The sequence below is a fragment of the Pristis pectinata genome, chromosome 26 (genome assembly GCF_009764475.1).
Source record: "Pristis pectinata isolate sPriPec2 chromosome 26, sPriPec2.1.pri, whole genome shotgun sequence".
Taxonomy (NCBI): domain Eukaryota; kingdom Metazoa; phylum Chordata; class Chondrichthyes; order Rhinopristiformes; family Pristidae; genus Pristis; species Pristis pectinata.
The window spans coordinates 13,346,340-13,371,519 of NC_067430.1; the positions used below are offsets into that span (position 1 = coordinate 13,346,340).

The 25,180-nt window shown below is 43.5% G+C and overlaps 1 protein-coding gene across 1 annotated transcript in view; it reads left to right on the plus strand.

The window, feature by feature from the left end:
- fhad1 (forkhead-associated (FHA) phosphopeptide binding domain 1) overlaps nucleotides 1–24,842 on the plus strand; it is a 98,907-nt gene extending 74,065 nt beyond the window's left edge. The window contains exons 26-31 of the mRNA XM_052038982.1: nucleotides 2,889–2,984; nucleotides 4,749–4,969; nucleotides 10,295–10,460; nucleotides 19,473–19,553; nucleotides 20,545–20,685; nucleotides 24,606–24,842. Of these exons, the coding sequence (XP_051894942.1) occupies nucleotides 2,889–2,984; nucleotides 4,749–4,969; nucleotides 10,295–10,460; nucleotides 19,473–19,553; nucleotides 20,545–20,685; nucleotides 24,606–24,638 (738 nt within the window). The 3' untranslated portion in view covers nucleotides 24,639–24,842. The remainder of the gene's footprint in view (nucleotides 1–2,888; nucleotides 2,985–4,748; nucleotides 4,970–10,294; nucleotides 10,461–19,472; nucleotides 19,554–20,544; nucleotides 20,686–24,605) is intronic.
- Nucleotides 24,843–25,180: the final 338 nt, after the last annotated feature.

The window sequence follows — 25,180 nt, forward strand, 5'->3', positions numbered from 1 at the left end:
TGCTCACCATTACAGCTGCCCCTATCCAACACACTGCTCACCATTACAGCTGCCCCTATCCGACACACTGCTCACCATTACAGCTGCCCCTATCCGACACACTGCTCACCATTACAGCTGCCCCTATCCGACACACTGCTCACCATTACAGCTGCCCCTATCCGACATACTGCTCACTATTACAGCTGCTCCTATCCGACACACTGCTCACTATTACAGCTGCCCCTATCCGACACACTGCTCACCATTACAGCTGCCCCTATCCGACATACTGCTCACTATTACAGCTGCTCCTATCCGACACACTGCTCACTATTACAGCTGCCGCTATCCATCACACTGCTCACTATTACAGCTGCCGCTATCCAACACACTGCTCACGATATACTGTTCCCCCGTACAACATTCTGTTCCATACTCGCTGCTCCTCTTTGCAATAGAGCTGAGTACACACAACTCCCTCTGTGCAGCACACTGCTCACTTTATTCAACTCCTTCCTACCATGCAATACATCATGCACTACCTACAGCTCTCCATTTACCACACATTTATTACCAAATACAACTGCCTGTGTGTAGCATTGATCACTATACAGCTCCCCCTGTGCAGTAGACAGTCAGTACATAAAACACTCCCTGTATCACACACATGAGTCACTACACAGAACTGCTTCAACCAATATCATCAGAACCATTAGTATTTATTAATGGTGCCATGTATAAAATAGCTATCCGATATTCGACATAATAACAATCTCTGCACATTATTCATCTCTTATGAAACACTTTTGAACATTTCTGAAAAGCACAATTTTTTAAAAAAGTCTTTCTTTTAAATAAATCCAGGAGCTTGCTCTGATTACTCTTCTCCACCCCTTCCTTCACCTCTTCACAACAGGCAACTTCTCCATTTTATATTTTCTCTTGCAAATGTCGAACGTTACTGATGTTGGATTGTCTTCATCCCTCCCACCTTGGTGCCTGTTTTGGTATTCACTGCATAACCACAAGGGGGCATGATTTACAAGGTGATGTCAAAGCAGCTAATAGGGAATTAGAGCTTCAGCAACATTAAACATTCAGATAGATAATATAATTTACAGGGGTGCATTTTACTTTGGATAGATATAATAAATTGCAGGCAAATAAAAACACAGCGAAAATATAAAGTTGGCTTTACACCTGATTAATCAGAACCAGTGGAGCTCATCTATATTGACTGTAAGTGGGATTAAAAAGTAAAGGGATTACCAGAATGTCAAAGTTAATACATTTAACAGGTACTTATTTCTACACAAATAGAGTCTATTCCCAGTTAATTAGCTATCTACCCTAGTGATAATGTGACTGGCCAGATTTAAATTTGCGGTGTAAATATCCTGGGGATTATATCCTGGTAGTTTGCATCTTGTGGTTCTTGTGAAGAAGGCACAAGATGCAAACTGCAACTATATGATCCCCAGGATACTTACACTGGTACAGAGGAGCAGGGTTTACAGAATAAATGGCTGACCCGTTATTTTGGGACTGTGACATTGGTTCTTGATAACCCAGCTGAGGGAAGCAACAGCCCTGCATCTGGCCTGCCAAGCTCTAGAATTGTGTCTGTTTCAATGAGATCACTTCTAAACTCTAGCCTAATTAAGATCTTCTCAAAGGGCAAACACCCCATCCCAGGCCTCAGTCTGGTGCTCCTCTGCTGTGCTCCATCCGTCCTTAACTACAACCTTCCATTGGTAGGAAGACTAGACCTGTGCATTATTGTAGTCCAAGAGCAGTCTCACCAGGTCCCTATATAACTGAGTATTCTTGTACTCAAATTCTCTTTGCAGTAAAGGCCAACGAACCATTTACCTGCTTGCTGTACCTACAAGTTAACTTTCAGTGACTCATGTCCCACTGGGCTTGAAGCTCCAAAGTGAAGTGCTCCTTAGGGGTCTAGCATCACTTATAACGTTTCCCCATGTGGTTTTACATTTACTTCTGGTACTGTGCACTTTCAGTGGCATTGCACAACACAAATCAGATTTATTCAGCACAGAAAGGAGCCATTTGACCTAGTTAGTCCATGCCTGTCAGTGGAAGCAATCCATTCAGCCCCATTCCCCACTTTCCCCATAGCTCTGACATTCTCTTTTGAAAGTGGCAACTCAGTGCTTCCCTGCCTCTCTACAGTGTAAGATTCCTTGCTGCATGAAGAAATTTGTCATCCTGAATCTTTTCCCGATCATCTTAAATCTGCATCCTATGGTTTACTACCTTCTGCCATAAGAAGCACTTTCTCTTTATTCACTTTTCCAAGATCCTTAATGAGTTTGAAGCTACAAAATCATCTGGCAACCTTCTCCGCTCGGGGGAGAACAACCCAGCTTCTCCAGCCCATCCATGGAAATGAAGTCCTTCATCCCTGGACAAGATTCATGGTCTCCGCTCAATAAAAGATAGTTTACACCACCTCAGAACCTCCTAAAATGGGGTTCATTTGAGGTGTGATCGCAGTTGAAAAGTCAGAGGTGTGGCTGCACAGCAAAATCCCACACGTAACAATGTTTCAAAAGCCTGGCCACCTGTTTTTCTGAGGTTCACCACATCTGACAGCACACCATCACTGTGGCAGTGAAGTAACTTTGTACTCCAGTCTCAAGCTCATAACCCCCCGATTCAGAGACAAATTCGCTACTCCCAAGCCTTGGCCCATTAAGCGCACAGCATATTTTTTTTGAGAAATTCAATCCCCTTACGCTATACTCAGGTCACCCGTGTAACTTTATTTTTTGCTTATAACATCAGTATAAAACAGTCAGGCTGGCTGGTTTGTTCCTGTGCTGCAGGTGGTATGCAGTTCTCTGTAAAACTCACGTGTGTTCTCATTCCTCTATCCATTGTAGAAGCAACACGGTAACTCTTTTGCCCTTTCTGATGCTTCCATCGAGAGGACAGCATTGTTGGAAACGTCTGAGGCTCTGGACCTTAGCGAGAGGACGGTATGTAGATATTTGTGTTATGCTGTTTCAAGAAGCTACACCATCTTCAAATGAAGTACTTTTTGTTGCATTCTGTGGGTCGGTGAATTGTATTATAAGATTGGTTCTGAGCTACTCACAAACCCTCAGTGTGGTCATCCTCCATCTTTACAGCACACCCTGATTCTGAAGTGCTATATCCTGTGGTTGTATTCGATTGAGATGACGTTACATTTGAAGGCATCAGACCAAAAAGGGGTATTTAACATTGGCTCCTCAGAGTTTATCGGTGACCATGCTTGCACTTCCTGTAGTAACTGTATGTGTTGTGTGGATCCAGTGCCATTCCCACCATTTCTCAAGTATTAGAGGAGCTCCCAGCTTTTTGGGACAATTCTGTGACAATATTATCAGTGAATATCCCACACAAAAGGAAGAGACATGAAGACACAATGCACCTTTCATTATTTTAGAACCAATGAGGTGTTTTTAAAATGCAGATAGTTCATTGATAAACAGTAATGTGATAATGACCAGATAATCTGGTTTTTTTTGTGATCCTGATGAGGCATAACTATTGGCTTAAACACCAAGGATAACTCCTCTATTTCTCTTTGAAATGGTGCTGTGGAATCTTTTGCTTCCACTTAAGAAGATAAAATTACCAAGTGGCAGCATCTCCTCTGAAGTGCACTGGAGCGTCAGTCTGGTCCAGCAGCTGGAGTAGAAGTTGAGCCCACAACCTCTTACTGAACCACAGCTGACATTTTGTACTATTTGCTTTTACAAGAAATATGGAAGTGACATTAAGTCGTTCTTGTTTTAAAAATTAGTATCAGCTTTAATGAGACATGGGAGTTCATTAATGTTCTTTCTGAACATTATAACAGTAACCACCTCCTTCAGCAGATTATTAATATACAATCTCCATCACCCTCACAATCCATTGTAGACTCTCTCCTGAAGATCTATAATCTGAGGAAAAGATTCCTTAGACTCCTGTGTTCACAATGAAAATCGAACAAAAGTACAAAGTATCTCTCCAAACCTCTCACCTTCACTGTCACCCCAGGCCAGTTGCTTTCCATGATCTAAGCCTTGCACGAATTATTGACAGGTTCCTTGGAATATGTAAGCGTAAAGCCTTGAGATTGAGGTGGGCCCATCTTTGCCTCAACAGGGAGGAGTTGTACTCCAATAGAGTAGAAGATAGCAACAGCGGCAAACATCTTGGGACCCCTGGGCCTGTTTTAAATTTATGTTGGATCTGGTTTCAACTTTGATGCCTGCAACTTGATATCCCTACCAATCAAAAGGTCCTTCATCTCAGTCTGGAACATTTCACTTGTTGCAACACCTACATCTTTTTGGAGGAGGGAATTTGAGATTGCCACTATCCTTTTCATATAAAGACCTTCATAATTTTGCTTCTGAATTATCTAGCCCGTACTTGGTGGCCTCTTGTTCTGGATTCTTCTATAAATTCCTCCTGACAGATATAACAGCTCAATGACATTACCCTTCAACCTTCAAAACACAGGCACAAAAATCAAGTTTGTGCAACCTCTACTTACAATTTAATCCATTCAGCTCACCAGTCATTCTGGTGAATCAGTATCCAACAGAATCTTATCAAACCCTGTTTGACCGACCCCCACAAGATCAAGGCCAACACTCCCCAAGCCTTTTCGATTGCTTCTTAAACCTCATCACTAGCTTTCCATGTAGTTGGACACTCAGCCTCCAGCTGAAGCATTTCTCAGCTTTTCCCTTTCCCACCTGCAGTACCTCGATCTGGTGAAGGCTCTTTCATGCCTCCTCAACGTGAAGGAGCTGTCAGGCTCACTGTCACTGAAGCATGTTCCGCAGGACGAGAGGGAGAAGCTTGGGAAAGCCCGGCAGAGGGATGTGGAGCTGCTGAACGGCCGCATCAATCAGCTGAAGACTCAGTTGGCGAGGAAAGACGAACTGTTGGGAAGTTACGAGAAAGACCTGGAACAACTCAGGTAGGTAGAAAAGCCCGACGTGTTCTTCCTTCCCTGCTTCAACAACTTTGTATTTGCTTGGCATAATCTGACAAACTCCTCATATTTATATTTAACTTGGGCCTGATAGTTGTACATTTTTTGTTAATTCAGTGACATCTGTAGTGTCAATCCTACCTAGACTTCCAAGGTCAGTATCTGCAGTCTCTTGTGTCTCTAGAATTCCTAGGTATCTTTCATCTCCAGCTTTCAGGGAGTCACTGTTTTTTCTTCCTCTTTGCTGTACCGTGCAATGGCCGATCACTGCCACTGAGCTGCCCGAAAACCAAATTTGTCCACATGACTATAATTCCTGTGACGACTTCAACACTTTCCCGTTCAGTATCATCAACTGATGTAACCTCATTATGCTGAGTTCCAGAGTCAAAGTCAGGTAGTTACATGAGAAACGGTGGTCACAGCACTAAGTCCATTCAGGTACCCTCACCATCCTGCTGACCTCTCCCCTCCCCACCTCACTGACATAACTCACCCAGCAGGGAGTCGATGCCCTCTGTCCACAGCTGGTTTCCCATTAATTTCGAGTGTTTACACTGAATCACCACAACATTCAGTTTAACCATCACCCTTCATGTGGAACTTTGTCAATGTGCCTGGAGAGGTCATTTCAACCACTAAGGTGGGTGGAATGGTGGGCAGGGAGAGGGGTGGTCAAAAATGGAAACCCCTCCCCCAAAGCACGCACGCACGCCCACACGCACGCACGCACGCATGCACGCACGCACACACACACACACACACACACACACACACACACACACACACGGGTCTAATTACTCACTTGGCAGATTGGTACTTTTGATATTTAAATGAGACTCAGTGTTTCAGACTTTCAGACTAAGAGTGGGTTGATTTAATATCCCTGCTAACAGGTTTGCTGTGAAACTTGGCAGCATAAAAGGTGGGAATTGTCAGATCCAGGAGAGAACTGATTTTCCAGGACATCAGCAGTGTTTCCCCAATGAATCATTCTGCCCACCAACCTCCCCCCACCCCTCGCCCAACTCACAAGAAAAAGTGCCCTGAAAGGCCTCCCTGGCTTTGGTCTCTGCTACTTACTCCAACCTCAACCCTTACGCACACCTCTCCTCCTCTCTGTGATCCCTCCTGTCCCCTACAGTCCTCCCCCTCTCTGTGATCTCTCCTCAGCCCACGTTCTGCAACCCCCCCTCTGCACGTGCACTCCTCCACACCACACCACACCCCCTCCCCCCTCAGCAGCCTTTTGTCCCTTCCCATTAAGTTCACAGTACGTTCATACACTTTGCATTTCCGGCCTTCCTACCCCAGGACATCACCCTCCCTGCCCCTTCTATTTCCCAGCCTCCCAGTAAGCGTCAGGACTTGCATCTGTCATTGGGACCTGAGCTCATCTCTGGTTTAAGGTTTAAGGTATTCTTTGATGCCTGGCTGTGGTCTGTGGTCCTTCTGCACTGGGCTCCTTGCTCCTACCATCCCGGTGCCTGCACTACTTGCCATCCCAGTGCCCGCACTACCTGCCATGCACCATTTTTGTGCTGATAGCATAAAGAAAGCAGAGACTTCCATTAACCACTTTAAAGGGCTCAGGTCAACACATAGTAGATTATAGACAATCAGATTCTTCTGAAATAAAACAGAAAATGAGGGGGGGTGGGGGTACTCAGCGTCTGTGGAGAGAGAAACACAGTTAGAATTTCAGGTCGAGGACCTTTCATCAGACTGCTTCTGAAGAGTAGTCATCGTTGTAGCCAGGAAATGAGGGGAGGGTTGGTGGCAGAGTTCCAGATCACATTCCACCCCTATTCAACTGGAAAAATGGAAAAATCAGCAGAAGGGAGAAGGGAGGGTCAAAAAATCTCAGACTTGTGATTTAGGCTCTAACAGTGGAGGATTCTGGTGACTATCAAACCTGCAAGAAGCAAGGAGCAGAGAGACTGAAAGTTATTTTCTAAAGGGTAGGATTCCTTGAATCAGGTATCAAGAATTAGTTCTGAGACAGCTTGGAGTCTGGGTTGATGGAAAGAATTGAAGGAATAATGGATTTTAATACGAATACGATCAAATACTGCCTTATTGACAGCAGTGCGGGAATTATTTTTGCCGCCATCAATGACAAGTAATACCTCTACCTGACACTGTGTTTTGATTTAATATCAGGGTGAATGGATGAATTTGTGCTGTGATTATAGCTATCATCTTCATGCTTTTGAAGCAACATGTCTTCGTGTCAGCTCCGGTAGCTGTATCACTTAATCTACCTGCTTCAGGACGTGGAACAGCATACTCAAGAGGGTTTTATTGATTCTCAAGCCACAAATGCAGTACCATCAGAATAGACCAGTGTAGAGTTGTCTTTAAGTGTTCATAGAAATGTTAGCTCCCCTGTAGAATGAAGGATGAAAATTGAGCTGGTGGTGACACAAAATAGATAGAATTGCAATTACCAAACATCATACATCGTGCACAATATTTGGTGCTGGACAGATCAATGGATCTGAATATATGACAGAGCTTTTGTCTCCATGTATTTAATCTGCAATGGAGGTGAATATACAACAGTGAGCCCTGCAGACCAGGCTGATCTCAGTCAGCCCTGAGGTAGACCATTGCAAGATCAGAAGTAACAGCAGTAGGCTCTTCAGCCCTTCATGTGTGCTTGACAATATATGTCAAGGATTTGCTGATGTCACACCAGTACTCCACTACTCTACAGACCACTGATTCATTATAGCCCCTTGGTCCTCCAGTCCAAAGAATCACTGGTACCTACCGCACCGTACTTTGAAAAAAGAAATTTGCTTGGACTGCACACCGCTCTGCCAGCAACCCGGCACAAACCCTTGTCCTTCCGGCTGCTGTTTTTCAGTTTCTCGTGAGCCTATCTCATACATCTTTCCTTATCAGTATCATGGTTCTCCTTTGCAGAATTCTGATATTGTCCAATCCTCAGGCTCTTAATTTTTGGGAATATTATCAACCTTCTCCTTTGATCTAGTAGTACCTTGATAGCCGTGGCTGGACCATTTTTCTGTTCTTTTTTGGCATACTTGTAAACTATATACTAATTCTTTAGAAGCTAGCCATTGCTTGTTCACTGTCATGCACTTTAATAGAGCTTCCCAATCTACTGTAGCCAACTCACACCTAATATCTTCATAGTTTGCTTTATTAAGATTTAAGATCCTAGCTACAGACTGAACTAATCACTTTTAATTTTATACATAACTACCATATTGTGATCTCTGTTCCTTAGAGACCCCTTATCTACCAGGGCATCAGTCAACCCTTCCTCATTGCACAACAGTAGAACAACCTGTTCCATCAATGAGTCCTCAACTTGCTGACCTAGAAAACCATCTCTTACACACTCCATGAATTCATCCTCAACACTACTCGTAATAAATTAGTTTGCTTAATCTATACATAGATTAAAGATCCCCATGATGATTGCATTACCCTTGTCATATGCACCTCAAATTCTCTTGACTTTTCCTATATCCAGAGGTGTATAGGGGAGCCAAAACAGTATCACTACTGTTTGGGCACCTCTATACAACTCCGGCTCATGTTTTCTGCCCCTTGCTGTTTCTCAGCTCCAGTAAAACTGATTTTAATTTGTGATTTCCTAAACTAAGGTCCTTCCTGTCTTCTGCCTTTATCCCGTTCTTTAACTTTGCTGCCTTTTCCATTTTGCCGATAAGTGATAGCCTACGATGATTTTCTGCCTGGTCTCTGGGTAAGGGTAACCAGAACTGCTGCCCCTTTTCATCCCCAGAAGGCAGATGAGAATAGGATTAGGCTCACAGGTGATGCTCTGTGAGTTATAAGGATCACCAATACTCATTGTCTTGGCTCAGGCATGTGAAAAGAGCAGTTTGGTGAGGGAGTAGAGCTTGTGATCTCTTGTCTCAGCGGGCAATCTAGCCCTAATGCCAGAGGTTGTGGGTTCAACCCCCACTCCAGAGGCCAAACCCAGGTTGACCTTGCTCTCTGATACTGGGGAGTGTGCTGGTATCTGAGAAGTTCTGTTCGCGAAAAAAAAATCCAATCAAGGTGTTGAAAACAGTCTGTCATAGAGTCACACAGCACAGAAACACACCCTTCAACTCGCTGAGTCCACACCAACCATTTACACTAATCCCACACTGAACCCATTTTATGCTCCCCACATTCCCATCACCTCCCTCCAGACTCTACCACTCACCACAGTACCTGAGGCGATTTACAGTGGCCAATTAATCTACAACCTGTGTGTCTTCGGGATGTGGGAGGAAACTGGAGCACCTGGAGGCAGCCCACATGGTCACAGGGAGAACATGCAAACTCCATACAGATAGCATTAAGGGTGAGGATCGAACCTGAGTCACTGGTGATGTGAGGCAGGAGCTCCACTTGCCACACTACTGTACTACTCCTAAAATTCCAGTGTATTTGGGTGACTTTAAATTCCTCGAGCTTCAGTCTTGTAGTCAAGGATACCTCCTCAAGTCCTCAGTAGCTCAATCATCTGTCCAGCCTGTGATGCTTTATACAAAGAAAACATCTTACGTAAGTCATGGGCAAACTATTGGAGAGGATTCTTAGGGACAAGATTTATGAGCATTTGGAGAAGCATAGTCTTATTTAGGGATAGTCTACATGGCTTTGTGAAGGACAGGTCACACCTCATGAGCCTTATAGAGTTTTTTGAGGAAGTGACAAGACAAATCGATGAGGGTAGTGCGGTGGATGCAGGATATATGGATCTTAGCAAAGCATTTGACAAGGTTCCCCATGGTAGGCTCATCTGGAAAGTCATGAGGTATGGGATCCATGGAAAATTGGCTGTGTGTGAGATCAGATTTCTATTTGTTACCATTTTAAATTGATCTAAGTTGGCCTCCCTTGGTTCACTGGTGAATTTTGCCGGATTACTCCTGGGAGTTTTCCTCATTAAAGGCTGTTTGCAAGTTGTTGCTGACCTCCTGCAACATTTTACCGTTGATCTTACCACAGGCATCTTTTTATTCTGGTCACCAATCATGGCCTTTACCAGGGTCCCCAGCACTGAGCTTGACCGGCCTGTTTTGTCACAGTCAGGCCCCATTTCCCAAATTAATAAGTTCCATCCTCCTTCTCTTCCTGCTGAATCCTGGTGGGTTAAAAGCCAACCCACTGCTAATTTCCAAACTCTTCACAACTTCTGGATGGGGTGAATTGGGTTGGACCCTCACTGTTGCTCCCCAGGTCTGAAGGAAGGGCTAGCAGTGGCAACAACCTTTAGAACAGTACCAAATTCCAATCCTTTACATTTCTCTCCTGTAGACGCTCACAGATCGCTCTACACAAAAAACAGGCTGACGTGGAGAGCTTACAGGGGCGGTTGCAGAGCCAGATTGAGGAGAACAGCCTGATACGAGAGTCCATGGAACGAATGCAGTTGCATTTTGACCAGGAGAAGAGGCTGAACAAAGCCACCAAGCAGCGTAAGGTAAGAGGGTGCAAAGTGGCCACCGGCCTGTCTATAGAGCAAGTTCGTGAAGCGGTGATCGATCTGATGTTGAGGAGTGCAGCTGACGATTTTGGGGAAGAGATTTGTCTTTGTGTAAATGCACAACAGGTTGGTTGGCATTAGCCAGAGAAAAGACAAGTTAGTGCTTCCTGCATCCATATTGTCAGATGACATAGAAGGAGCCATTTCAGCCCATGGAGTCTATGCCAGCTCACAGAGCAATCCCATTCCCTTACTGATCTTCACTGTAACCTATCCTCCTCACATTCCCATCAACTCCACCCAGATTCTACCACTCACCTACACACTAGGGGCAATTTACAGCGGCCAATTAGCCTACCAACCCGCATGACTTTGGGATGTGGGAGAAAACTGGAGCACCAGGTGGAAACCCACACAGTCACTGGGAGAACATGCAAACTCCACAGAACTGCACTCAAGGTCGGGATGGGAAGTCAATCAGGTTAGGATATATTACGGTAAGTGATAAAGCGCTAAGGAATGTTGATGGACAGAGGGAGCTTGGGGTTCAAGTCCACAGTTCCCTGAAAGTGGCTGCAGAGGTAGATAGGGCAGTGGAAAAGGCATATGCCGTGCTTGCCTTCATAAGTCAAGGCATAGATTGTAAAAGTTGGGACATTACATTGCAACTTTACAAACAGTGGTTAGACCACACTTGAATTATTGTGTGCAGTTCCAGTCAGCACACTATGGAATAATGTGGTTGCGCTGGAGAGACTGCAAGGAGATTCATGAGGATGTTGCCTGGATTGAAGGACTTTAATTATAGGGAGAAATTGGATAGGCTTGGCTTGTTTTCCCTAGAGCAAAGGAGACTGAGAGATGACCTACTGGAGGTATACAAAATTAAGATAAGATACGATAAGATATTTTTGTTAGTCACATGTACAGTACATCGAAACACACAGTGAAATGCATCTTTTGTGTAGATGTTCTGGGGGCAGACCACAAGCGTCGCCACGCTTCCGGCGCCAACGTAGCATGTCCACAACTTCCTAACTCGTATGTCTTTGGAATGTGGGAGGAAACTGGAGCACCCGGAGGAAACCCACGCAGACACGGGGAGAACGTACAAACTCCTTACAGACAGTGGCCGTAATTGAACCCTGATCGCTGGCACAGTAATAGCGTTACGCTGACCGCTACACTACTGTAAGAGCCATAGATCGGGTGGATAGTTCGAATCTTTTCCCCATGGAAAGGTGTATCAAAAACAAGAGGGCATAGGTTTAAGGTGAGAGGAAGGAGTTTTAAATGGGATTTGAGAGGAAAATTGTTTATGCAGAAAGTGGTTGATATCTTGCTGCCAGAGGAGGTGGTGGAGTCAGATGCAATTATTACTTTTAAGAGACATTTAGACAGGCAGTTAAATAGGCAAGGCATGGAAGGATTCAGACCTAATGCAGGAAAATGGGATGAGTGAAGAAGGCAAAGAGGTCAGCACGGATTTGATGGAATGAAGGGCCTGCTTCTGTATGACTCCTGCGTGATTGAACCCTGCGTCGCTGGAGCTGCTGGGGTGAGTGGGGTAGATGTGGAGAGAGGGATGAAGTACTTGGTCAGGGTTTTCAGTCATAACATTGGAAATGACCATGCAGGGAAAGTCAGGTCAGCAGCCATGTCCCCCACGTACAAACAACCTGCTCATCGCTGTGGTCCAGGCTCACATAAGAATAACACCCACTTTTAGTGAGGTGCTCGAGATGAGGAGAAGAAGCAGACAGTCACTATGAGGGGCCTTTGGAAGCGGCAGATTCCACCAAGAGGCAGAGAAGTTACAATCAGACCAGAAACAGACCAAGAACCCAGGTTGCTGGAGCTATGAGGCAGCAATTCTACTCAATGCACCATTGGCTACGTCGGAGCTCAGGTTTCTCTCTTCTCTGTTCCTCGCCATCACTCTGCTTCCTCACTGAGTCTAATTTTTAAATCCTTGGGATCTGAGAATGAACTGAGCACCTGGTGACTTTGATCCCTAGGGCACAGAGAACCCTTCTTTCCATGGTTTTGCCTCTCTTGAAGGTTTCTAGTGGTTGGGTTCCACAGATGGCTGCCTTCTGCCCTACAGTGTAACCATTCAGAAGTATTTCACTGGCTATATGATGCTCTGGGATGTCCTGAGTTTTCTGATGGTGCTATGTAAATGCAAAGTCTTTTACTATGCCCATGAGACTTTCTAGTTTGTGTGAGCCTGCACTGCCAGTTTAGAGGGACTTCACTCATGGGTGAGATAATCACTCACTTTAATCCTGTACTTAAATGAGCTCCATCATGGTTTCCTCTTTCACCCAGGAATACCAATTGAAGCTCCCTCACTGATGCCAGTACCAGTTGGTTCACCCAGGATCAGGGGTCAAACCAGTGTCGTGGCAGCTGGTGTTAAGGCTGATATTTGCAGAAAATGATTCAACTCAGAGTTCTACCTGTAGGTTATCATGTTTATTGCACTGTGACTGTCTAACATCTCTCCCTACATCCACCAGAGATCCCAAAGTTTGCTTAGGGGAGCAGATCAATTCTTTAACCTCTGCCAAAAACTGAGATTTTATTTCACAATTGCCAAAATTAAATCAGACTAACAGTCTCAGGAGGCCCATCACAGAACTTTCCCATTAAAATAACTGCGGCTGATTGATCTCTGATACTGAAGGGCTTTTGACTTCAGTGCAGTATCTGAACTCTGACCTTGAGATTCCCAAAAGAGAAGTTTCGGAACTGGAATTGATTTGAAGTAAATGTGGTCTGTGCAATGATTCACAGTTCTTTAGCCAGCTGAGAATTTCCAATCCATTGAGAGCAGACCAATAATTCACCACAAACCAAGCTAGTGGATCCATCACGCTGTTCCCCTCACTGGATTAAGCCCAGTCTCTGTACCTAACATGCTAGAAATACATTGTTGGACGAGGGTTGGCACTAAGTGTGGGATCTCCCAGTGCAGACCGCTACCAACACACACAGCAACTCACGAGTTAAAGATCATCACTTGCCAGGATTTTCCCAATGAGGTCAGGACTCAGTGTAATCCACACCCCGCCCTTTTCCAAAGCCATTACACTGTAGGATTCCTATCAGAAGGGCCCAAGGAATTTGGTCCCGATAATGGTTCCATTAACAACTTGCACTTATATAGCAATTTATTGGAGTCTCAAGGCATTTCACAGGTGAACTATCACATGAAGTTTGACATCAATCCACAAAATGGAATATTTGATCTGGTGACCAAAAGCTGAGTCATCAATTGGAGAGGTTTTAAGGAGAGGTGAGCAATACAGAAACAGAGAGATCTAGGGAGGGAAAGTTCAGAGTTTGGAGTGCAGTCAGCTGAAGCCCGTGCACCAAGATTAAAGCCAGGGGTCCCGCAAAATCCTGTACAGGAGGAACACTGTTATCCCGGAGAGTTGTTGAGCTGGAGAAGATTATCAAGACGGGAATGAGGCCACGAAAGGATCCGAACATAGGATGAGAATTTAAAACATGAGGTGCTGCCGTACAGAATACAGGGATGAATAAGTTAGGATACCGAATTTTGGATAAGCTCAAACTTGGAAAGAGAAAAAGAAAAGTTCATATATTGTCAGAGCAGAGTCTGGATTCACTGCCGTTTCTGAAGGGGCAAAATCCGTGGTACCTTTTTGCCAAAATACTCTTCAAAGGGCCTGATTTGCTGTGTCATTCCAGCAATACCTGTTCATATTTCAGTTTCCAGCATCTGCAGTACTTCGCCTTTGCTTTTTTCATTCTCTGCGCTACAGACTAATTGGTTATGTATCTTCCAGCACAACTTGTTATTTCAGGTTTCCAACATCAGAGGCTTCTTTTAGACTGACTTTCACCTGTTGCAAGCAGTTGGGCTGACTTAACCGCACGAACAGGCTCACAGCATGGAACCATGCCTCATTTGATATTAAATTGTCAGAGGTTTCTATTTGGAAAGTGTGATTGTATATTTAATCCATTTTCCTCAGCATATGGAGAATTAAAAGTAAACCAACCGTTCATACCTTCTGCACTGATTAACGTGCTTGGATAACTCCTACTGTTCTGATTTTGACCAGTACATGAGATGTAGCGTTTTTTTAGTCCAAGTTACATTAAATTCCCGTCAGAATTATTTGAGCAACACATCTGATCTGCTGAGTTAATATAACAGCAGCACAGGCAAGGATTCAGCACAGATGTGGGAGACGGTGTGCTAGTAAATTAAGCACAAACAGAATCCACAGCAAGTGAAAACAAAATCCCCATACAGACTAGAGAGATTTGTTTTAACCATCTCACTAGCAAGAGCTTCACAGCTTCCCCAGTGGCTGCAAACTTGAAGGCAGCTGCAATGAGCAATAAGCCCTGGCTTTGCCAGCACACTAACATGCCATAGATGAATAAATGGAAAAGAATCCCCCTCTTCAGAAACGGTGCTTGAAAACTGAGCCTAACACCATCCCCTTGAACAACAGTTGGCCTTATCCTGAAGTTGCTTGCTCTTCGCAGTGGTTCTCTGAGGAGAGATAGTGCCCAGTGAGGTCTCAACCACTGACCAGGAGGTCAATCCATTATCTCATTTTGGACAAAGGTTATGGTACACTGAATCATGGAGTCATAGAACAGTGCAGCAGTCATTTGACCCATTGAGTCTGCACAACTCGTAAGGATATTCCAGTTAATCCTGCTGTCCCTACTCTACCCTAGATCACTGCAACATTATCTCTGATGGGTTTTTATTTAGTTTCCTATTGAAAGCTACCTATGAATCAGTGTTCACCAGCTGATTCCATATCCTAACGTCGCATTGTATAAAAAGCTGTCCTTCATCTTGTCTCTTGTTCTTTAGCCACTCATCTTAGATCTTTGCCTTCTGGTAAACAACCTCTCAAATATTGGAAATAGGCCCTCTTTATTCACTCTGTTCAGACCTTTTGTGATTTTAAACACATCCATCAAATCCTCTCGTAGTTTTTTCTGTACCTTCTCCAAATCCTTTAAGTACTTTTTAAGATTAGGTGCTCACAGATGGACCAGAGTTATGTTCTGTAAGTGTTGAGTGTAACTCCTTAGCTTTTGTACTCCAGCACTCTGTTTATTACAGCTGACATTAGATAGATAGAAGCCAATTGGCTGGCCATAGTGTGAAGATAAAATGACACGCAGGCACAAAACACCCACAGTCAAATCCACTGACACTTTCAGTGTCCTGGATCATTCATGAAATACGATCTTTGGAAAAGGTAGCAGGAGTTGTTCAGATCCCATCAAACCTTGTCCACACAAGTACCAAGACATTCAGTAGAGAAAATGGTAATTAATTTTGATTAAATTCTTTAGTGGTCCAGGAAGTGAGGTTGCTTCACTCACTTGTTTTCAGAATCAGGTTTATTATCACTGACGTATGTCGTGAAATTTGTTGTTTTGCAGCAGCAGTAGAGTACAAGACATAAAGACATGAAAATTACTATAAGTTACAAAAAATAAATAAATAGTGCGAAAGAGGAATAACAAGGTAGTGTTCATGGATCATTCAGAAATCTGATGGCGGAGGGGAAGAAGCTGTTCCTGAAACGTTAAATATGGGTCTTCAGGCTCCCATACCTCCTCCCCGATGGTAGTGACATGAAGAGGGCATGTCCCGAGTGGTGACGGTCCTTATGATGGATGCCGCCTTCTTAAGGCACCACCTCTTGAAGACGTCCTCAATGGCGGGAAGGGTTGTGCCCATGATGGATCTGGCTGAGTCTGCCATCCTCTGCAGCCTCTTTGGAGCCTCCATACCAGGCAGTGATGCAACCAGTCAGAATGCTCTCCACTGTACATCTGGAGAAATTTGAAAGAGTCTTTGGTGACATCGCAAATCTCCTCAAGATCTGAATGAAGTAGAGCCGCTGGGGTGCTTTCTTCATGATTGCATCAATGTGTTGCGTCCAAGATAGATCCTCTGAGACGTTGATGCCCAGGAACTTGAAGCTGCTCACCCTTTCCACCGCTGACCCTTCAATGAAGATTTTAAGGAAAATAGAGGCTTTAAGCATAAATATAAAGAAGTATTGTATCAGCAAGGTCCTCATCCCAGAGTAACACAATATTCCTGATATTCACATCACTGCAGCAAGTTGTTTCATTCACATCCACTCTGCTACCAAAATCTTTGAAGTTGGTCTGATCATTTTTTGTATGAATAGGGAGATGCCTCTTTTAGAGGAGTTATTACCAACCCCTCGTTAACACATTATCCCTGTATTTGGAGTTTTGCAGCACTGAAGATCATGGTTGTGGCTACAGTAGACAACTCTCTACTGTTAGCAAACACTGTCACACTGTTGTTCATTAGAAGCCGTGGCAAGTGTTCCACTCCCATTCAACACACGGGAATCTGTGAATTATTATTGTGTTGGGGTGCATCCTACACTTCTCTGCAGAGCTGGGAACAATAATTTTTGCAAAGCTCTCCCCCTCACTGAGGGCCGTGTTTCTCATTGGGGTCAGGTTACAAGGCAGCTTGCATGTATGGACGTTCTTCACACAAGTTGGTGAGTGTTAATCTCCTATTCAACTATACAGAGAATCACGGTTGATCGTTTCTCCCTGCCTGTCATGCACACGTGGTTGCTTTCCAGGAGGAACTACAGGATGGTGGTCAGGAAGGACCTGCATCCATGGATGCCTTTTCTTCTCTCCTTAGCACTGGTCAATCTTGCATCCTGTGTTAGCCACATCAGCTGGCTCAGCATAGAATGCAGCAACTTCTCAGTCTGAACTAAGAGAAGAAAATGCTGAAGATATTCAGTAGGTCAGGCAGCATCTGTGAAGAGAGGAACAGAGTTAACGTTTCGGGTCAATGGTCTTCTTTCAGAAGTGATGCCAGGCATCAACCTGAAACATTAGATAGAATTTGGGAGGAGCCCTGATGATGGATTTCTTTTCTTCCCAGTAGCCTTATGTAAACTGTGCCTCAGAAGGTAGCTTCTCACCCTTGGGTCAATACTGATGAAAGGTCATCGACCTGAAACATTAACCATTTCTCCCTCCACAAATGCTGCTTGACCTTCTATTTCCAGCCTTTTCTGGTTTTTCATATTTCCAGCATCTACTGTTTTTTTTATTATGTTTCAAACTTGTCAGTTTCTTTGGCTCAGGACAAGCTGCACAGTGCAGAGGCTGGCACTGAGCTCTCTTTATACAATACATCCAGTTGTTGTCACTACAGCCAATGCCCTTGAGAGTCCACTGATATCTCAGATGTACTGAAATTACACAGAAATTTCACAGGCGCAAAATAAGAACCCTCTTCCATCAATAATTCAATCATTAAGTACAATAAACAAATCAATACTAAACTATTAAGAACAAAAGAGTATTGGCTTTGATTTCTGATGTCTGGGGAATCAAAGCAAAAGGAGAGGCTCAGATTAGCCCATATGTCAAAGAACACTTGCTATATTATGGTGTCTTTTGTGTCCCTTTCAGGAAGTCTCAATGCAATTGGCAGCCAGTGATGTAGTTTTGAAGAGCAGTCATTGTAATACAGGAAATGTGAAAGCCAATTTGTGCGTGGCAAACTCTCACAAACAACAAATAATCAATAATTTAGTAATGCTAATTCAGCGATGAATGTTGGTCAGGACAGCAGTCAAAACTCTCCTGTTTCTTTTTAAAGTGTGGCTGGGATCCTTTACTTCCATCTGCAAGCAGATTGGGCCTTTGTTTTACTTCTCATTCCCAATGACAGCATCTTCAACAGTGCAGCAGTCCCTCAGTACTGCATTGCAGTGTCAGCCTATTTCTTTGTGGTCAAGTCTCTGATACTACAACTTTCTGACTCAGAGACAAGAAGCAATGAAGCCACAACTGACATAAGGCTCTAGAGAGGAATGGAAATCAGACAGGGTTCCTTCCGATGTCTGCCCAGAAATCTTTGTTAGGAACTGTCCATGTGCAGATGAAAAACAAGGGCAGAATTAGACTGAAGTACAATCATACAATTAATGGATACACGTGTGTGTATGTTCATCTCGACATGCAGGGACATGGGTACACACACACACACACCCATATAGATCATCAGACTATGGACAGGAATACTCGTGTGTGTGTTTTTTATATACACACACACACACACACACACACACACACACACACACACACGCAACACACAGTAATACTCTCAAGTAAACTTAAATACCAGAAGTCCTGTTGGATTCCAAGGTGGGTTTTATAGCACATTCTCCCCAAAGCACCTCAATATATTGTTGGATTTTAGATGTAGGAGTTTAGTTTCCGTTACCGCAGGAGTGTAAAACCCATCGAGATAGATGTTGAATCTGTCTTCAAAACTGTCCAACCTCCAGATCAAATTAATCACCTTGAGTTGACTTTTACTTAGCCAAAGTCCAGTGATATCTTTAGACATTCTTGCTGTACTAAAGATGTTAACTAACACACACTGTTTCCACAAATTCTGCTGGTTTAGGGAACTGCAATCAGGCTCCAAAGATGGTGCAAGGAACAATAGGGCACACTATAAAAGCTTTTAATAATTAAAATATTAAAGTTACCATAAAACTGAGCACTTGCACCTACATAGTGGTTGTGAATGACCTTAAAGTTATTTTGCTCTTTAAAATCAACCACAATCAGAGGTGCTAGAGTAGACACCCCAATGTGCAGTCCATGCTTTCGTGACTATCCATTTTTGGTTGAATTAATAAAACTTCACCAGATTGCCGTGCTTAAGTAAATCAAGGAATGTTTTTTAACCCACTTAAAATAAATAGTTATGTCCTTAGATGCTGTTTGATTGCACTGGTTCATAAAAGATTTATATTTGGTGATTAAAAATGTGGTTTATCAGAAACAGAAATGTAAAAATATTTCGATGTAGAAACTGCCCAGGTTTTGGAATGTAGTCTGTGCCTGAATCACAGGCAATGCTGAAAGTCAAAACTCTGCCCCACTGAGTATTCCTTCTGTTTAACGCAGCCTATCCATATAGAACAGTTGGAGAGACAAAGAACAAAGTCTCCATCTCATAGCTGTGTGAAGGAGGATATTCATGGTAAGGTAAGAGATTGGGCCTCCACAGACAGACAGTGCTCACGTCTGCACTTGTTGCTGAGGTGGTCATTTTTACCAAATCTTCTCAATGAGAAACCAATGGGATTGGATCCATGAATGAAAGGGCATGGCATCAAACTAAATGCTGTTTCCCACCAAGTGATGTAGAATTATAATTACTCTGAAAGTCAACTGTAAAGATTGGTAACAGTTAAATAAGATGCATTTACAGATATAAGAGTTAGGCTGTGCAGTATATTTGAAGTTCTCAGTGTAAAAAGTAACCCCTCACTATCTCCTGAACACCTACAAGACTTTGCGATCTCTGTGCTCCAATTCTGGCCACTTATATATGTTCAGTTTTAATAGTTCCATCAGTGCCTTCAGCTGATTGTGTCTGGAAACAATGAAATTCCCTCCCTAAATTTTTCTGCCGATTTTTTTTTTAATTCTTCTGTTTTGAACTTGCTGTATTGACTGCTTTTTTGGTCACCTGTCCTGATATCTGTTTAAAGGAGCCTTACTATAAACCTGTGGAAGTGACTGGGGACATGTTAAAGGCAACATATGAATGCATGTTGTGGCTGAGAAATATTGATCCCTGTAACCTGACTGGTTAATAGTTTTTGTTAATACTTTAAACCATTTCTAGGGATATTTGCAAATCCCTGTCCCTTTACAGAATCACATGGAACCCACCTCTCTCATTCCATCCAGGAATAGGCAGACAATACCATTCCTTCTGTTTCTCCTCTTTCCAAGCAAGACTCCCTAAAATGTGATCGAGAGAAGAAGTTACTTTCTCTCTCTCTGGAAAAAGATCTGAGATCCCTGTTGTATCCCAGTTGTATCTTCCCATTACTGTCAGTTAATCCATTGCCAGCCCCCTTCCCAGTTGGTAGGGCTCAGTTCCACACTGCATGATACATCCTTCCGTTTGTCAAGTGGGGTGCTCATTTCTGTCCTCTCTCATGCTTTGTTTGTGCTTTGGCTCCAGGCCGAGGCTCGAAAGAAAATGATGGAGGAGAAGCTGAAGAGGAAGGATTATGAGATTGAAGTTCTGAAGAGAGAGCTGAGGAAGCAAGGCCAGGACCTGTGTGACACGACGACACAGCTCGTCAACCTCCAGAACTCTCTGGTATGCAGGTTCCATGCACAAATTTACTGTGAGCCAGCTCATGTGTAAACTGCATATAGTGTTTCACAATTTATATGTTCATTACAAAACCCTGGAATCTGCCAGGACTGAGAGGATCGAAGCCTCTACTCCTTGCTGAATGCTAGGGGGTCCTTTGTAAAGTGATTCTGGAGTAGCCTTTATAAAGCAACTGAGGCTAAACAGATATATTTTAGGAGCAATGTGGAGGAAGCTATAGTTTCAACTTTATGATGCTTTGGACATCCTTGGAGTGGTTGATATTGGCACTGAGATGGGAGGTTCCATTCCCCTTGCCTTGACCAGCTTATCATTTATGATTTTAAAAAATGATGCATTCAGCACTCATAACATCTTCAAGGCTAATAACCTGGTGGTGTGACTAGGCCAAGTGTTGTGAACCACAGTCAGTACAGCAGAAGGCATTGGCTGGGAGGGATTAACATGACTAAGGGACTGAATAAACAAGTTCACTGGAAGTGACAGGATAATTTGAGCACTTTGATCATATCTCAAATGACGTTAATCCAGCTCCCACCGTGCTCCTAGGCTCATTGCCAGCTCTCTATGTTACTGACTGCATCTCTATTGATATTAGTCCACCTTTCTTTGCTGTAACTTTATCAAACTGGTCCTCTTGATCGTGCAATCAGCATGTCGTTAAATAGCTAGCAGAAGAAAATTAAATAATTACAAAAAAAGGTTAATCCTAATTACTTGGTAACATCCTTAATGGGAATCTTCAGTCTGGGAGTCCTTCGGCTGGGATTTGGGATCATACCGTTAGAATCAATTACAGTGGGAGGGTGATGTCAGCCATTTTGTGAGAGTGGGTGTTAAAGGGAGCACTGTTTGGGAACAGAGTTAACACCAGTCCTAGCATGATCTGCAAAAAAAACTGCAACCGCTATTGTGAGTAGCTGCAGAGTCAGGTGCCTATTTCAGTATAAGGCCTTTGATGGAATGTTTTCTCAGTATAAGACAAACACAATACAATTCTACTCCAGAGAGTTGTTGAGGTCCAGATGATGAGGGTATTTAAAGAGGAAACAGATAAATTTTTAAAAGATCACGGAATTGAGGGCTGTGGGGACAGGGCACAGAAGAGGAGATTAGGCCTGGGACAGATCAGCCGTGACCATATAGAATGGCAGGGCAGGCTTGAGGGACAAGTAGCCTACTCCTGCTCCTATTTTCTTACATGGAATTGAATCCTTTACATCAAGCAAGTTTATCTTCTAGTAAACCTTCACAAGCACCTCCCAATGCTTGAGGAATATCCATTAGCGGGAGGAGAAATGCAGACAGGTAAAGGCCACAGCCTCAGAAACTGGTTATGAATTCAACCTCCAACTGGCCCTTTCACATATATTAAACAATTGAGATTTTCTCTCCTTTACCGAAGGCTCAGACTCTCACTGGGATTCAGGGTCTGCAGGCACCAAACCCCCTCTGGTGCCTCACCCTATATGTGTGGACGGTGAGTAATGGGGGAAGCTCACCCTGGAGGAATGCAGGGGGCAAAACCTTTCTTGATCCAGGGGTCCAGAACATAGAAACATGGGAGAGTGAAAGTTAAACTGAACAATGTCTAATGTCTTTGACAATATGCCAATTCAGAAAGGAATGCAAAAATGCAGTTAGATAAGCAGCTGTGGGAGTTCACGTCTTAGTGCAATAATCTTTCTTGGAATGAACACCATCTCCCAGCCTGCGATTGCTGATGTTTCTGTGTGCACAGTAGAGAAAGAACATTGTTTTAGAAATTTCAGTATCCCATAAAGTCTGACAGGAAGCAACAAGATTAGATCAAAAAACTGTAGTGACATAAAATACAACCAGGGAGGGATGACTGGTTATTAAATTCAGTGGAGAAGCTGTATTTCTGCAGACAAAATGACTACGTGTGGACCAAGGGATGTGGTAGGTTGAATCAACATTCTGCTTCGGTTTATTTCTTGCCTCAGGTAGAAGGCCGCTGCAATTCCTGGTATGGTTTGCGTTGCACTGTGAACATACCAGTTCGGGGATATTCAAAGCAAGACACCAGATGAAGACAGGAAATGGCTCTCCAACCCACCCAGTTGTGAGCCCTTGTACAACACAGTGCAGGCACCCTCCACTCTCTAGGAACCTTGTAATCTCCCAGGAGAGGCAAGATAACAAAAAAAAAACCCAGGCCAATTAGCAGGAGAATGTTGTGGAAAATTCTGTTCCAAACCCCTTAAGAAATTAAAACTTCAAGAGATCAAGGCTATCTCTAGTCCTGCCAGAACAGGGCCAGCTCTTGTTTGAAGGTCATCGGGGATCACAGTTCTCTGCATGAGCCAGTTGTCTGTTCCCAGGTCCAACATCCTGAGAAAAGACCAGCCCAACACACAACCCAACTGGTTAACTCCATCCTCCCTAATCTATTTATTTGAAATAACTAGAACACGGACACACACATTCTGGTTGCATCATTATGTTATAAGCAATCAAGCCACCCTGAAGCCAACATTTGTCCTGAGTATAGAGGTCCATTTTGTTGATCCTATCTTCAGAACTAACGTGTTTTAAACTAGCATTCGATTTTGTGGCCCTCCCCTCCACCCTTTTTGAATCCTTAATATTCCTTGTCATATGATATTCCCATCGTCATCTTGTACACAATGTTTTCTTGTAGTGAATTGTCCTTGGAAAAGTCATGAGGCCTCGCTCAGCTTTAGCTGTACCATTACAGCTGTGGGCATGGACCACATAGACTGAAGCACCTACTATGACTTGTGGCTTTAATTCTTCCCTTGGAGAGTTGCTTGGGTTTACCATTTGATCTGTACATATACATTGCCCTACATTTTCAATTGGTAATCATCATTTTACAGAAGTGGACCAAGTCCCCGACCTTATCTAGATCACCTTGTTATCCCTCTTGTCCAGTCATAACTCTTGCACATTTTGACGAACTGCAAACTTGTGGATTGTTCTCCTCAAGCATACATTTATATTATGGATGAAAATGGTAAATAGCAAAAGTCCTAACAGTGATTCATGTGGGATATTACCAAGCTAATCCAAATCTATTAACAACACCGCGCTGCCCATTCATAACCCAGTGCAGCAGAGAATAGTTGGTGAAGGCACCATCTATTGTTCAGACCAAAAGGGATTTATGTTCATTCTGGAGCTGAGGTGTCACCTTATCTCAGGCAATGGTAGAGGTTCTTTTGCTACCTTCACTTACTTCTGGCAACATCATCCTAGGTTCCCACTCAAAATCGCTTTCTGGTAACCTCTATCCCACCACCTCCCAGACCACTCAGTCACTGCAGGGGCTTGTTGCTGTATATGGACATCAGGAGAGAACAGAACCAGAGTCAGACAGCCCACCAACACCCCAGGTCTGGGCTCAGACAATTGCCTCTCTAAATGAAGTGTTGAAGGCCTACTGCATTCCCAAACCAAATCCAGTGAGAGGCATCGCCTTCAGGAGACGAGGAAGGAGTAGAACATCATTTTAATTATCAACCTGCTGGAAGAACTCAGCAGGTCGAGCAGCATCTGTGGGAGGAATGGAATTGTTGACGTGTTGGGTCAAAACCCTGCATCAGTCTTGATGCGTCGACAATGCCTTTCCTCCCACAGATGCTGCTTGACCTGCCGAGTTCTTCTGGCAGATTGTTTGTTGCCACAGACTCCAGCATCTGCAGTCTCTTGTGTCATCATTTTAATTATATTAGAACAGAGTACATTATATTTTGGATGAGTTGTGAATTTACCTGTAGCTGGCACTGATCTCTAGGAGCCTTAGCACATATCTTATGATTCTAACCATTAAAACCTGGACCCTGGTCCTGTTTGTACAGTCCTGCTCTGTCAATACTTTCTAACATGAAGTTTGATCCAATGGTTTTCTTTCCCAGGAGATGAAACAGAGGAAACTCCAAGAGGAGTGAGAAACAGATCAATCCAAGATATACTGAAGCCTTCACACACTCTCACAGTGCACCCTGGGCTGGTTTATTGCTAGAAAATTTATTTTTAGAGAGACCAATATCTCTGCTATTTCTCTAACTTGATTTGTCAAGTGTTAATATTGCATCTTGTGAATTCTGTATTTATGCAAACCTTTCATGGTCTCAACTGAAGTATTTGTTGAAATATAGTCACTGTTGTAACATAAACACTTTTATATGGTTTACACCTAATTGAACGTCACCAGTTTCACATCATTGATAATTTAATCTTGTTTCATTGACTGAATTCTCAGCAGTACACTGTGTTCCACTAAACTGTAAAGGAGCAAAGATCTAATCCTGATTACCCTCGGAGTGCTGGAAACATGAGTCCTTCCCTTTTCGTCAAGAGTCCCCCAGCATGTAGTGCAAGTGAATGGGAATTCACTGATCCTCTGACTGGTTCTCTCCTTCCACGCAGCCCAAGTATAAATGTGCCAGATACATTGCAGCCAGTCTTGCCTTCCATTGACAATCAGTAT